Here is a 15387-nt window from a genome sequence, read left to right as displayed (position 1 = left end):
TCTGGCTTGCTTCACTCTGTATGACAGTCCCTATGTCTATCCACCTCATTACATATAGCTCCATTTCATTCCTTTTTATGGCCAGTAATATTCCATTGTATATATGTGCCCCCTCTTCTTTATCCATTCATCTGTTGATGGGCATTTGGGTTGCTTCCATGTCCTGGCTATTGTAAACAGTGCTGCAGTGAACATTACGGTACATGTTTCTTTTTGGATTATGGTTTTCTCTGGGTACATGCCCAGCAATGGGATTGCTGGGTCATATGGCAGTTCCATTTTTAGTTTTTTAAGGAACCTCCAAACTGTTTTCCATAGTGGCTATACCAACTTACACTCCCACCAACAGTGCAGGAGAGTTCCCTTTTCTCCACACCCTCTCCAACATTTATTGTTTCTAGATGTTTTGATGATGGCCATTCTGATCGGTGTGAGATGATACCTCATTGTGACTTTGATTTGCATTTCTCTAATGATTAGTGATGTCGAGCATCTTTTCATGTGTTTATTAGCCATCTGTATGTCTTCTTTGCAGAAATGTCTATTTAGGTCTTCTGCCCATTTGTGGATTGGGTTATTTGCTTTTTTGGTATTAAGCTGCATGAGCTGCTTGTATATTTTGGAGATAAATCCTTTGTCCATTGCTTCGTTGGCAAGTATTTTCTCCTATTCTGAGAATTGTCTTCTTGTCTTGTTTATGGTTTCTTTTGCTGTGCTAAATCTTTCAAGTTGCATTAGCTCGCATTTGTTTATTCTTGATTTTATTTCCATTATTCTAGGAAGTGGGTCAAAAAGGATCTTGCTTTGATGTATGTCACAGAGTGTTCTGCCTATGTTTCCTCTAGGAATTTTATAGTGTCTGGCCTTATATGTAGGTCTGTCCAATTTTCCCAGCACCACTTATTGAAGAGGCTGTCCTTTTTCCATTGTATATTCTTGCCTCTGTCAAAGATAAGGTGCCCATATGTGTGTGGGTTTACCTCTGAGTTCTCTATTCTGTTCCATTGATCTTCCTTTCTCTTTTTGTGCCAGTGCCATACTGTCTTGATCACTATGGCCTTGTAGTATAGTCTGAAGTCAGGAAGCCTAATTCCACCAACTCCATCTTTCCTTCTCAAGATTGCTTTGGTTATTCGGGGTCTTTTGTGTTTCCATACAAATTGCAAGATTTCTTGTCCTAGGTCTGTGAAAAATGCCATTGGTAATTTGATAGGGGTTGCATTGAATCTGTAAATTGCTTTGGGTAGTATAGTCATTTTCACAATGTTGATTCTTCCAATCCGAGAACATGGTATGTCTCTCCACCTGTTTGTATCATCTTTGATTTCTTTCATCAGTGTCTTATAGTTTTCTGCCTGCAGGTCTTTTGCCTCCTTAGGCAGGTTTATTCCTAGGAATTTTATTCTTTTTGTTGCAACGGTGAATGGGAGAGTTTCCTTAATTTCTCTTTCTGCTTTTTCTTTGTTAGTGTATAGGAATGCAAGAGATTTCTGCTCATTAATTTTGTATCCTGCTACTTTACTAAATTCATCAGTTAGTGCTAGCAGTTTTCTGGTAGAATCTTTAGAATTTTCTATGTATAATATCATGTCATCTGCAAAGAGTGACAATATTACTTCTTCTTTTCCAGTTTGGATTCCTTTTATTTCATTTTCTTCTCTGATTGCTGTGGCTACAACTTCCAAAACTATATTGAATAATAATGGTGAGAGTGGGCACCCTTGTCTTGTTCCTGTTCTTAGAGGGAATTCTTTCATTTTTTCACCATTTAGAATGATGTTGGCTTTTGGTTTCTCATATATGACTTTTATTATGTTGAGGTAATTTCCTTCTGTGCCCATTTTCTGGAGAGTCTTTATCATAAATGGATGTTGAATTAACATATTATGTTTTTAAAAATTCTTTATTTCTAATAAAACTGTTGTCGGTGAATGTGGTTTATATCTGTAGGCAAGTGGATTTCTTAATACCAGATTAAATAATAAGAAAGACTTTCCCTCTATAATCTCATGCAGTACTGGACCAGGGCAGGTCTCCTCTACTCCCATAAGAGCAAGGAAGAGCCCTATATAACATATAGGGTAGTTGTATAATGGCACTGCAAACTGAAATCTAGTAGCTCTGCTGCTAGAGGAGACTGGGTTGATTTGGAGCAGTGTGTATACCCAGTGGCACTGTTAAAAACAATAGTAATCTCAGTGGCAAACACTTGATAAGCCAACTTGCAAATACTTGCAAACATTGGGACAAAACACATGTCAACAGATTATATCAGAAATTTAACAAAGAGATCCAGAGAATGAGATGGCTATACTGGACCTTAATAAGCTGGTACATATCCCTATTGGTCTGGAACGCTACACATGTGTAAGCCTGTGTGCATATTCAGGAGGCACCAGAGAGTGCCCTCTCTAACTATTCATCCATGTCTGAATATGAGATCTAGTAAACTCATAGAGCAGATGCAAGAAGGCCCATCAGAAAGTAAATTGGGCAGTTTAAACTGCTTGAACTTTTCATATCTTCTTCAACCCACATATAGGTCCATCAGAAAAGGGCAGATATCTTTCTAAGTTGAGATATTTAAATACTATTTCTGACCAGTCATTGGCTGACTGCTAAGTGAGGGCAAACCCTAGGAAACCACAGTTAAAATAAAAACAGGAATAACAGAAAAAACAAAAAACAAAAACAAAAAACTGATGAACTCAGTGACAAGAGCAAGGACGCAGATACAGAGAATGGACTGGAGAACTCGAGGTTTGGGAGGGGGCGGGGGGTGAAGGGGAAGCTGAGACGAAGCGAGAGAGTAGCACAGACATATATATACTACCAACTGTAAAATAGATAGTCAGTGGGAAGTTGTTGTATAACAAAGGGAGTCCAACTCGAGGATGGAAGATGCCTTAGAGGACTGGGGCAGGGAGGGTGGGGGGGACTCGAGGGGGGGCAGTCAAGGAAGGGAGGGAATACGGGGATATGTGTATAAAAACAGATGATTGAACTTGGTGTACCCCCAAATAAATAATAAAAATAAAATAAAATTAAATAAAAGGCAAAAAAAAAATGAAAACAGGAATAACAGAAAAAACAAAAAACAAAAACAAAAAACCTGAGCATAAACATTAGCAGTTGCACCATTTGGGGGAGACATATTCTATAGAATTAGTCCAGCAAAGTCACTAAGCAAATAAACAACAATAGAAACCTTGAAAACAAAAACAACCTCTGAGGGGAATCAGAATCCAGAATTCCTTCAATATATTATCTTAAATGTCATTTTTTTTTTCTAACAAAATATGTAGCATGAAAAGATACAGCAAAGTATGATCCATGTGCGGGAAAAAATAGAAACTGTCTCTGAGGGGCCCAGATTTGGACTTAGTAGAAAATGACTTCAAAGCAGCTATCATAAATATGTTAAATTTAAAAGAAATCATGTTTTAAAAAATAAGGAAAGTATGCTGACAATGACTTATTAAGTAGAGAATAAAGATATAGAAATTATGAAAAAGAACCAAATGGAAATTCTGGAGTTGAAAAGTTCAGTAATTGAGATGGAAAATGCTCAAGAGGAAATTCAAGATGTTGGAAGAAAGAATTGGTGAACTTTAATATATATAAACAGCATTTATCCAATTTGAAGAACAGAAAGAAAAGAGAATAAAGAAATGTGAACAGTGTCTCGGAAACCTGTAGATTACCACAAAGGTATGTCAACATATGTTTAATGGGAGTTCCAGAAGGAGATGAGAGAGAAAAGGGGAGTGAAAAAATATTCTAATAATTAATGGCCCAAAATTTCCCAAATTTAATTAAAAAATTAATGTGCACATCCAAGAACATCAATAAACTGTGAGTAAGATAAACGCAAAGAAATCTTTGACATGGTAGTCAAACAATTGAAAACCAAACAGAAAGAGACAATCCTAAGAGCAGCAAAAGTAAAGCAACTCATTGCATACAGGGGAACTATATACGATTAATAGCAAACTGCTCATCAGAAACAATAGAGGCCAAAAGGCAGTATGATGACTTATTCAAAATGCTAAAAGACAAAAACCTATCAACCAAGAATTCTATATCCAGCAAAACTATTTTTCACAAATGAATGTGAAATAAAGATATTCTCAGATAAACAAGGCAGAGAGAATTTGTTGACAGCAGAACTGCCGTATAAGAATTAGTAAAGAGTGCTTGCTTCGGCAGCACATATACTAAAATTGCAACGATATGGAGAAGATGAGCATGGTCCCTGTGCAAGGATGACATGCAAATTTGTGAAGCGTTCCATATTTTTTGATTAAATTTGGTGTACCCCCCCAAAAAAAAAAATAAAAAGGGAAAAAAAAAAGAATTAGTAAAGAAAGTTTGGAGGCTGGAAGGAAATGACACCAGATGATAGTTTGAATTCACATGGATAAATAGAGAGCTCTTGTAATTAATTATGTAGGTAAATACAAAAGACAGTAAATATGTATATTTTTTCTCTTGACTGACTGAAAAGATAATTGCATCAAATAATAATTATAAAGCTATATTTTGGGGCTTATAACCTGTAATAATGTACTATATATCACTATAATAGAACAAGGGAAAAGAAAGGAAATAGAGAGCTATTGGAACAAAGATTCTATATTTTATTGGAATTAAGTTAGTTTATTGGAATTAATTAATCTGAAGTATATTTTGATAGATTAGGATGCATATTGAAATCCTGGGGAAAACCACTAAGAAAATAACTCAAAGGACAGAATAAAAAAATCCAACAAGGAACTAAAATTGTACAGTAGAAAGTATCTGTTTTACTACTGAAGAAGGTAGTGTAGGTGGAACACAAAAGTCATGAGACTTACAGAAAACAAGTTTCAATATACAGATATATATCTAACCATATTAATAATTACATTAAAAGTAAACATCACATTAATTGTAACTAGTACTCCTATTAAATGTGAATAGCACTCCTATCAAAAGCAGATCATCAAACTAGATAATAAAAACATCCAGCTATATGCTATCTATAAGACACACTCTTTAGATTCAAAGAGTCAAATAAGTTGAAAGTAAAAGGAAGGAAAAAGATATACCATGCAGATAACCAAAAGAGAGCTGGAGTCAGTATACTAATATCAAACAAAATAGATTTTAAGACAAAATATGTTGCTAGAGACAAAGAGGGACAATTCAACAGAACACTCTAACAATTGTAAACCTAACAACAGAGTCCCAAAATACAAAAAGGAAAAAATTGGAAATAACTAGAAAGAGATATAAGCAATTCAATAATAACAGTTGAAGACTTCAATATTCCACTCTCAATAATTGATAGACAACTTGACAGAAAATGAGCGAGTACGTAGAAGACTTGAACAATACTATCAACCAATTTGGCCTAACTGGCAATTATAGAACACTCCACCCAACAATGGCAGAGTTCATATTCTTTTCAAGCACATAGAAAACATTCTCCAGGATAGACCTATGCTAGGCTATAAAACAAATCTTAATAAGTTTGAAAGAATTGAAATCATGCAAAGTACATTCTCCAACCACAACAGTACCAAGTTAAAAATCAACGACAGAGAGAAATTTGGGAATTTAACAAATATTTGGAAATTAGCAATAGGATTATAAATAAACCGTGAGTCAAATAATCACAAAGTAAATTAGAAAATATTTTATATTGAATGAAAATGAAAATGAAACATACCAAAATTTACAGCAGTATTTGGAGGAAAACTTATATATAGCTTTCAATGCCTATGTTAGAAAAACAGAAAGATCTCAAATCAATTACCTAAGTTTCCACTTTGAAAAACAGGAAGAATAAGAACAAACCAAACCCAATGCAAGCAGAAGGCTGGCAGTAAAAAATTATAGTGGAAAATGATGAAACAGAAAACAGTAGAGAAAATCAACAAAACTAAAAATTTAATGAAAATACTGACAATATTTACAAACCTTTGCTAGATTGACTAAAAAAAAAGAGAGAAAACACAAATGACCAAAATTAGTCAAGGTGGTATTTCTGTCATATTCAGTTCAGGTTGCTATAACAAAATACCATATTGGGTGGCTTATAAATAACAGAAATTTATTTCTCACAGTTCTAGAGGCTAGGAAGCCCAAGATCATGTGCCAGCAGCTTCAGTGTCTGGTGAGGCCCTGCTTCCTGGTTCCATCATCTTGCTATGTCCTCACATGGCAGAAGGAGTTAGGGAGCTCTCTGGGATCTCTTTTATAAAGGCACAAATTTCATTTATGAAGATACCATCTTTATAACCTAATCACCTACCAAAGGCTCCACCTCCAAATACCATCACATTGGGTGTTAGATTTCAACATATGAATTTTAGGGGGCACAAACATTCAGTCTATAGCAATTATTAATGACTTTACAGAAATTGAAATATAAGGGAATTCTATGAACAACTTCATGCCAACAAGTAAGACAACTTAGGTGAAATTGACAAATTCCTAGAAAGACACAAATTAATAAAACCAGCTCTAAGAGAATTCGAAAATGTGAATAGACTTATAACAAGTAGAGAAACTGAATTAGTAATTTAAAATCTTCCCACAAAGAAAAGCCTATGTCCAGATAACTTTACTGGAGAATTCTAACAAACTTTTAAAGAACTAACACTAATTCTATGCAAATTCTTCCAAAATATAGGGGAGCAGGGACCACTTCCCAACTTATTCTATGAGACTAGTATTAACCTGCTATCAAAGCCAAACAAGGCAGCACAAGAAAGTGAAACTACAGATCAATATTCCTCATGAATATAGATGCAAAAATCCTCAAGAAAATGTTAGGGAGTTGAATTCACAAACATATGAAAAAGATTATATGCCACAACCAAGTGGAATTTACTACAGAAATGGAAACTTAGTTTAACATCCCCAAACAAAAATAATACACCATATTAATAACATACAGAAACCACATGATCATCTCAATAGATGTCAAAAAAGTATTTGACAAAATTCAATATTCATGACAAGATATCCTAATAGACTAGGAATAGAAGGAACTTCTAACTGTAAACCACATCTAAGAAAAACCTATAGCTAACATGATACTTAATGTTGAAAAAACTGAGTTTCCCCCAACGATCAAGATAGGAAGTTTAGTCACTGCTTTTATTCAACACTGTATTGGAAGTTCTAGACCAGATTGTGGCGAGGGTTAAATTTGGCCTGCGTGCTATTTGTATGTGGCCTACCAGATAAGAATGTTTTTTACACTTTTTAGATGGTTGTAAAAGAAACAAAATGTGATGGTTAGTTTTATGTGTCAACTTGATGGGGTCAAGGAGTGTCCAGATATTTGGTTTAATTTTATTCTCTGGGTGTTTCTTTGAAAATGTTTTTAGATGAGTTTAAAATTTAAATCAATAGGCCGAGTAAAGTAGATTGTCTTTCCCAGTGTGAGTGGGCCTCACCCAATGTGGTGAAGGCCTAAATAGAAAAAAAGTTTGAGTAAAAAGAATTTTTTTCTCTCTACATGACTGTTTTCAAGCTGGGACATAGTTCTTCTCCTGCCTTCAGACTGAGACTCACACTGGAACTAACACCATCAGTTCTCCTGGTTCTCAGACCCTCAGACTTGGACTTGGAACTACATCATTGGCTCTCCCTGTGCCTCCAGCTTGCCAACTGTACATCTTGGAATTTTTTAGTCTCCAAAATCACAAGAGCCAATTCCTCATAATAAATATTTGTTCTGTTTCTCTGGAGAACTCTGATGATAACATAGACAACAAAGAAGAAAATATGACAGCAACCTTATATGTCCTGAAGGCTAAAATATTTACTATCTGCCACTTTACAGAAATGTTTGCTGACCTCTAATTATAGCACATAAGAAAGCTTCTACTACTACTACTACTAGCTGTCATTTACCATGTTTATTATAAACCCAACACCATGCTGAGGACTTGGCACTCATTATTTCAGTCACTCTTCATAGTGATTTTTATTTATTTTTTTAATTTTTAATTTTTTACAATAAACTGCATATATTTAGAGTGTACAGTTTGGTATCCCAATCTCCCAGTTCATTCCCACCCCAACCCTCCCCACTTTCCCCACTTGGTGTCCATGTTTGTTCTCTACATCTGTGTCTCTATTTCTGCCTTGCAAACCAGTTGATTTGTACCATTTTTCTATAGTCCACACATATGTGTTAATATACAATATTTGTTTTTCTCTTTCTGATTTATTTCACTCTGTATGACAGTCTCTAGGTCCATCCATGTCTCTACAAATGTCCCAGTTTCATTGCTTTTTACATCTGATTAATATTCCATTGTATATATGTACCACATCTTCTTTATCCATTCATCTGTTGATGGACATTTAGGTTGCTTCCATGTCCTGGCTATTGTAAATAGTGCTGCAATGAACATTGGGGTGCATGTGTCTTTTTGAATTATGGTGTTCTCTGGGTATATGCCCAGTAGTGGGATTGCTGGGTCATGTGGTATTTCTATTTTTAGTTTTGCAAGGAACCTCCATACTGTTTTCCATAGTGGCTGTATCAATTTACATTCCCACCAGCAGTGCAAGAGCATTCCCTTTTCTCCACACCCTCTCCAGCATTTACTGTTTGTAGATTTTCTGATGATGCCCATTCTAACCGGTGTGAGGTGATACCTCGTAGTTTCGATTTGCATTTCTCTAATAATTAGTGATGTTGAACAGCTTTTCATGTGCCTCTTGGCCATCTGTATGTCTTCTTTGGAGAAATGCCTATTTAGGTCTTCTGCCCATTTTTTGATTGGGTTTTTTGTTTTTTTGTAGCAGTAATCTCTTTTTTATTGTTGGTTAATATTCCATTATACAAATATACCATGATTTGTTAATCCATTCTTCTTTTGAACATTCTTCTATAACTCTTTTGTGAACAAATATTTTTATTTCTCTTGGGTGAATAATTAGGAATAGAATTCCTGAATTAAAGGGCAGATGTTTGTATAAATTTATTAAGTGCTATTAAACAGTTTCCAAAATGGGTGACAAGCTTAATCTTCTACTAAAATATATATAAAAAGTCCAGGTACTCTGTATCCTTGTAAAATTTGTATTTCTATTTAAAAAATTACAGCCCTTCTGGTTCTCTCCCCTCCCCTCCTTTTTTCTTTTCTTTCTTTTCTTTTTTTTTTTTTTCTTTTCTTTTCTTTTCTTCTTTCTCTCTTGTATTTTTTTTCAAGTGTAGGTCACAGAGACACGTCTTTGAGCTGTAATCAGCCACTGACCACCAGATTGAAACTTTAACAGGGAAAAGAACCTGAGGCTTTGCAACCAGAAGAGCTGTTGCCGTTATTAGCTGAATGAATGAACATGGGCAAATTATTTAACCTTTATCTGACTCAGTTTCTTATTATTATTTTATTTTTTTTTTTTGGGGGGTACACCAGGTTCAATCAACTGTTTTTATACACATATCCCCCTATTCCCTCCCTTCCTTGACGCCCCCCCCTCGATTCCCCCCCACCCTCCCTGCCCCAGTCCTCTATCAGTTTCTTCATCTATAAAAGTGAGGATAACGTTAACTTGTCCCAGTGAAGTAGTGAGAAAGATTATGTGTAAAACCTAGCACAAGACAATTTCAAAAATGGACAAAAGTTTTGAATAGATATTTCATCAAAGAAAATATATAAATGGTTAATAAGCACATGAAAATATTCTCAACATCATTACTCATTAGAGAAATGCAAATTAAAACCACAGTGAGATACTGCCCCACCTGGAACAGAATGGCTATAATCAAAAAGTCAAATTATAACAAGTGTTGGTGAGGATGTGGGAAAACTGTGAGTAAGCATTGTTTCATATATTGCCAGGGAAAATGTAAAATGGCGTAGCCACTTTGGAAAACAATTCGTCCGTTTCTTAAAATGTTAAACAGGAATTTACTGTACAACCCAGAATGCCACTCATAGGTATCTATCCATATGAAAACACATGTACCCAAAAGACTTGTTTGGGAATTCTCACAGCAGCATTATTTATAAAACCAATAAAGAAATCAATTCAAATGTTCATGAACTGGTAGAAGCACATACAAAATGGCATATATCCATATGATGGAATAAAAAAGCAATGAGATGCTAAAGCATGGATGAACCTCAAACATATGCTCAGTAAAATAAGCCTGATGCAAAAGATCACATATTATACAATTATAAGAACTACCCAGAAAAGCAAATCTATAGAGAAAGAAAGTAGATTAGTCAATGCCTGGAGCAGAGGGGAGGAGCAGGGAGTGGCTACATATAGACCCAAGGCAACCTTTCAGGTTCAGGGAATGTCCTAAAACTAGATGGTGGCATTTTGGAAATATACTAAAATCTTGGAACTTACACTTAAAACCAGTGAATTTTATGGTATGTAAATGGTACCTCAACAGAGCTTTTTTTTTTTTTTTGATAAACAAAAAACCAAAAACCCCTAGCCTGGCAGATAATATTTATTTAATAAATGCAACTTCTTCTCTTACCCCGTAAGTACAGATAAGCAAAACTGCACTGCAGCTAAGAATTTAGGCCCTAAAATTGAACCTGGCCTTTTCACTTACTTACTAGCTGTGTGTCTTTGGAAACATGACTTAACTTCTCTGGGGCTCAGGCTTCCCGTTTGTAAACTGAAAATAATAATAACTATAGAGACTTTTTTTTTAAGAATTAAATGAGATCCTGCATATGAGGTGTGTAACATATAGTAAGCACACAATGAATAATAGCAACATTGTTTTCCAGATTTATCACCTCCTATCTGCTCATTCCCTGTCTTTAGCAGTAGTGACTATAGCAGAGTTCCTTTTGCTGTACTCCTCTTCCCGGCAACACTGGGATTTTCTCTACAGAATTTAGTTAGTTTGTAGATCTGTAGTAGAGTCTGGGCTTGAAATAGTGCTTAGCATTATCTGAACATAGGTTGCTCACCACTTCTATGAGTGTCACTTAGAGGTAGACAAGCAACTCTAATAACATTCAACATGTTAACATGTGTACTTATGTACTTCACTCTGGGATGCTCATCACCCTTTTACAGATGTTATTAAATGGCTTCTGTAGCCTTCCTGTGGGGAGTGAGGATCAAGAGGGGAGCCCGTTCTTGCAGATTGATAAACCGATGCCCAGAGAATTGGAGAGATTTGCAGGAGTTGTGTGGCAAACTGATGGAGAGAAATGGCTGTTGGGAAGGAGGCCCTTCAGGTTCCCTCAACAGAGTGGGGAGTCTTGCTGAAGTGAGTGATCTTGATGCAAGAAATCACAGCTCTTTCAAGCTCTTTTTCATTCCCCAGAGAAGTCCAGGGACATGTGTGTTTCCTTACCATGGGAAGAACAACATTGTGAGTGTGGTGATTAATGTGGTCCAGTTGACATTAGGGAATGGTAGGGACTGTGGTAAACTAGAGGGTCCATGTTCCTTTCAAAAGGAGCATCTGTTCATCAGCCCTGCTGTGTTATTTCCATGTGGGAACGGGGCCCAGAGGGTCCAGAATTATAATTCCTTCAAAGAAGTTGGGCAATCAGGTTTTTGTGCAGGATCTCCTAACTTTATTTTTATTTTTATTTTTTTTGCAAGCAAGCACTGGGATTTTAATACTCAGCACAACACTTGCAACAACGGGAAGGGCGGGCAGAAATGCAGGCCGGAACATTCCACAGTCCAGGGATGGTTGGGCTTTTAGAAAGTACGTTTGTGTGTTTCTCTAGAATACTCAGTAGTAAGGCCATCTGGGGTTGTTCAGGGGGTTGGGCCGGAAACGGTAGGCCAGCATCATCCTCTTGCGGAAAGCCTCGTACTCATCATCTTCCTTGGAGAGCTCGGCTGGCCGGTCAATGTCAAAGCCAGCACCATCTACCGTGGTGGTGCCCTTATTGACTGGGTTCTTGATGCCCTGGCCCTCTGAGCCCAGGCCATCGCCCTCCTTCCAGCCCATCTTCATCAGCATCTGGTAGCCAATGTTCTCTATTGTCAGCTTGAACTCCTTGTACTCTGAGTAGTCAGGCTCACGGCCCTCCTTCAGGGCCTTGAAGAACTCCATGAACTTCTCCAGCTCGTCAGGTGGCAGGAAGTCTCCAATGAAGTGTTTGCCTCGGCCCGTCTTCGTCAGCTGCTCCGCCCATTCCCTGGTCTTGTCCATCTCCATGCGCCTCAGCTGGTGCTCCCAGGTGCCCAGCTTGCTGTCCACCTCCTCGTCGCTGTCGTAGCCGTGCTGGTGCTGCTGCAGCGCCTTCTCCCACAGCAGCTGCATGTCCTGCATCGCTCGTTTGTGCTGCATGACCATGTCGTACATCTGCTGCATCTCCTGCTGCTCCTTCAGCTGCTTCTTCTGGGCATCCGAAAGCTCTGTGACACCCACCAGACCCACGGGCTTCCCCTTCTCGTAGCCGAGACCCTTGAGGTCCTGAACTGACAGAGGCGAGGGCGAAGCGTCCGTGTCCCTCTGCACCAGTTCGGCAGGCGGGAGCTCCACCTTGTCCTCTTCAGGCCCCCACCGGCTCTTTTGCTTCCTCTTCGTGTTGGCTGTAGTGGCCAGCTTCCCTGGGGCAGCTGAAGATGGGCTGACGTTGGGCAAGGGGGCAGATGAGGTAGGGCAGGTAGTGGCAGTGGGCATGGACCCCAACGGGGTCTCAGGAGGAGATCTGCGCTTCAGTCCGAAGTCAGGTGCCATGGGGATACCCGTGGGACCAGCCTTGGCTTTCCGGAACTCCTCCAGCTTCTGGCGATAGTACTTGTACCCTTGGCTGTTGGGTTCGTATAGAAAGCTGAATGCCTGGTTCTCGCGGTTGTTCTGGAGGGCAATGGTTTCCACCTCAGGACCCCCATCAGCTATGAACCTGGCCAGCTTTTCTGCGAGGTTCTTGACCTCTTCGTCCTCTGGGGGTGAAACTTTCTGAGAGACTGCCTGCAACTTCTGTGCTTCCTTTCTTATCTCAGCCACCTTCTTTCTGTAGTAGAGGAACTCCCTGCTATTCTTATCGTGCAAAAACGAAAATGCCAGGTTATCCTTGTAGTTCTCCATAGCTACTTTTTCTAACTCGGGGCCTCCTTCTGCCACAAAGCAGGCCAATTTCTCTATCACTTTCCGAGTCTCGGCTCCCTCTGGGGGTGAAACTTTGATCTCCAGCCACTGCTCATAGTCTTCCTCCTCGTCCTCATCAGGAGATTGGAAGACACTCGGGTGGCTGGCTACGGGCAGCTGCTTGGCATGTACGTAGTTCTTCACCTGGCCCAGCGGGCTACTGATGAGGGGGGGCCTCTTCCCGGTGCGAGGGAGCACACGAGGCGGGGCAGTGGGCACACTCAGAGGGACATCTGTGCTGGTCTGTGCCTTCTGCAACTTCAGAAACTGCTGCAAGAAGCTGCCATCGTTGGCAAACTTGTTGGAAACGTTAGAGTTGTGTGCGTTTGCAATTTCGTTAGGATGTGGGGGCTGAGGGCTGGCCACCTGATTCTGCTTGGCTTTCTGCTCCATTTTGGCTTCAATTTCCCATTTCTTCTGAGCAATGAGCTCCTCCTGGTGAAGGATGTTCATGTTCATTTTTCCAGACTTGGGAGGAGCCACCCCAAACCACCGGTTAGCCTTTCCTGCAACATCCCGGTTGTCCATCTTGAGACTCATCCAATCACACAATGCTCCGGCCAGGATCTCCTAACTTTTAAATATTACTAACAATGAAAAAATATTAACTAAAAAATACATCTATCAACTGGACATGACCCCAGATCTAAACTCTATTCTGAAGTAATCTTTCTGCATCCATCACAGGTGTTCAAGGAGAAGCTGAAGGAGCTGTTGAGGATGTAGTGGAGAGGATTGCTGCATTTAGTAAAGGGTGGGCTAGATTATTATTGAGGCTCCCTCCTTTTTCTTTTCCTATGATATTAGAGGGCCAGGAGTAGCATCAAGGCTCAAGGCTGAAACCACATCCTGGTCGTCCCTAACAGGTGATGTCACTGGTAGCATTTCGCAATGTCAATTATAATGTGTGCATGAGAATCCCTTCAGTTTTCCTGTCATGCTATATTTTAATAATGATTCAAAAAATAAAAAGGAGGCTATTACAAACTATAAAACTCAGAAGGTCTTTGAGAAATCAGGGCTGATTTGAAAAGCCTTTGCACTAAATGCCTGCTCTGAATGGATGTACTCACCTCTACCTCAGATTAGGGAGATGTTTTTGAGGAAATACTATCAGCTAATTTGATATATATATATATATTTTTACTGACACATATTAACTGCTGATTTCAATATCCAAGCCAACTTTACGAAATGGAGAAAAGCTTAAGTGGAAATAATTAAAGTGATCACCTCCTACTGTTGCTTGGATATATGTTGTAAAAATTTAAACTTGGATATGAGATTTGGAGTTTAGAAAAGAAGCTCTTATTTTTTTTTTAAGCTAGTTCTGTTAAGTCAATAGTTGAGTGACTACTGGTGTGGTAGGAAGGGCTTTTCAGAAACTCACCCACTTTGAAACTGAGTGCCTGGGTGGATGCTGGGTGTGATCATCACCATCATCACCATCATCACCATCGTCACCATCATCATCATAACCATCATCACCATCACCATCATCATCACCATCACCATCATCACCATCATCACCATCACCATCATCATCACCATCATCACCATCACTACCATCATCATCATCATCACCATCATCACCATCACCATCACCATCATCACCATCATCATCATCATCATCATCATCGTCATGGTCACCGTTCAGGAGGAACAAGTATGAATTGCTTACTACATCTTCATCAGCAGTTAGAGTGATATTGTTCTCCTTGTGATCTTAATATACCTCTTCAGAGAGTACCATTTTCACTTTGTAAAACAAACAACAGGATGGAAAATAGTATGGATATTCTCAAAAAAAAAAAAACTAACTAAAAATAGAACTGCCGTATGACCCAGCATTTCCTCTCCTGCGTATAACCTAAAAAAATCAAAAACCTTAATTTGAAAAGATACATGTATCCCAGTGTTCATAGCAGCATTATTTATAGTTGCCCAGATATAGAAGCGACTTATGTGTCCATCAATAAATGAATGGATAAAGATGTGATATGTATATGTTACTCAACCATAAAAAAGAGTGAAATTTTGCCATTTGCATCATTATGGAGGTTATTATGCTAAGTGAAATAAGTCAGATGGTGAAAGATGATATCACTTGTGTGTGAAATCTAAAACATACAACAAACTAGTGAACATATCGAAGAAGAAGCAGACTCACACACATAGAGAACAAACTGGTGGTTACCAGTAGGGAAAGGGAAGGGGGAGGGGCAATATAGAGGTAGGAAAGTAAGAGGTACAAACTGTTATGTATAACATAAGCTATGAGG

General features: G+C 38.5%; 1 protein-coding gene and 1 non-coding gene across 2 annotated transcripts; one reads left to right on the top strand and one right to left on the bottom strand.

Annotated features, from left to right (window-relative positions):
• The first annotated feature begins 4193 nt into the window (after window positions 1-4193).
• LOC130842491 (U6 spliceosomal RNA) lies at window positions 4194-4300 on the top strand. Its single transcript, XR_009050452.1, has one exon. It is a non-coding gene; the product is annotated as a U6 spliceosomal RNA (small nuclear RNA).
• Window positions 4301-11639: 7339 nt separating this feature from the next.
• Window positions 11640-13660, bottom strand: LOC130859985 (SURP and G-patch domain-containing protein 1-like). Its single transcript, XM_057747661.1, has one exon. The coding sequence runs from the start codon at window positions 13643-13645 to the stop codon at window positions 11738-11740; it is 1908 nt and encodes a 635-aa protein (XP_057603644.1). The 5' UTR covers window positions 13646-13660; the 3' UTR covers window positions 11640-11737.
• Window positions 13661-15387: the final 1727 nt, after the last annotated feature.

This window comes from Hippopotamus amphibius, chromosome 1 (assembly GCF_030028045.1).
Source record: "Hippopotamus amphibius kiboko isolate mHipAmp2 chromosome 1, mHipAmp2.hap2, whole genome shotgun sequence".
NCBI classification, from domain to species: Eukaryota; Metazoa; Chordata; class Mammalia; order Artiodactyla; family Hippopotamidae; genus Hippopotamus; species Hippopotamus amphibius.
The sequence above is the reverse complement of the archived record's forward strand: the minus strand, read 5'-3'. Positions and strand labels throughout refer to the sequence as shown.

Bases quoted from the DNA above. Each gene is read 5' to 3' on its own strand.
- LOC130859985 (XM_057747661.1), bottom strand. From the start codon at position 13,645: ATGAGTCTCAAGATGGACAACCGGGATGTTGCAGGAAAGGCTAACCGG.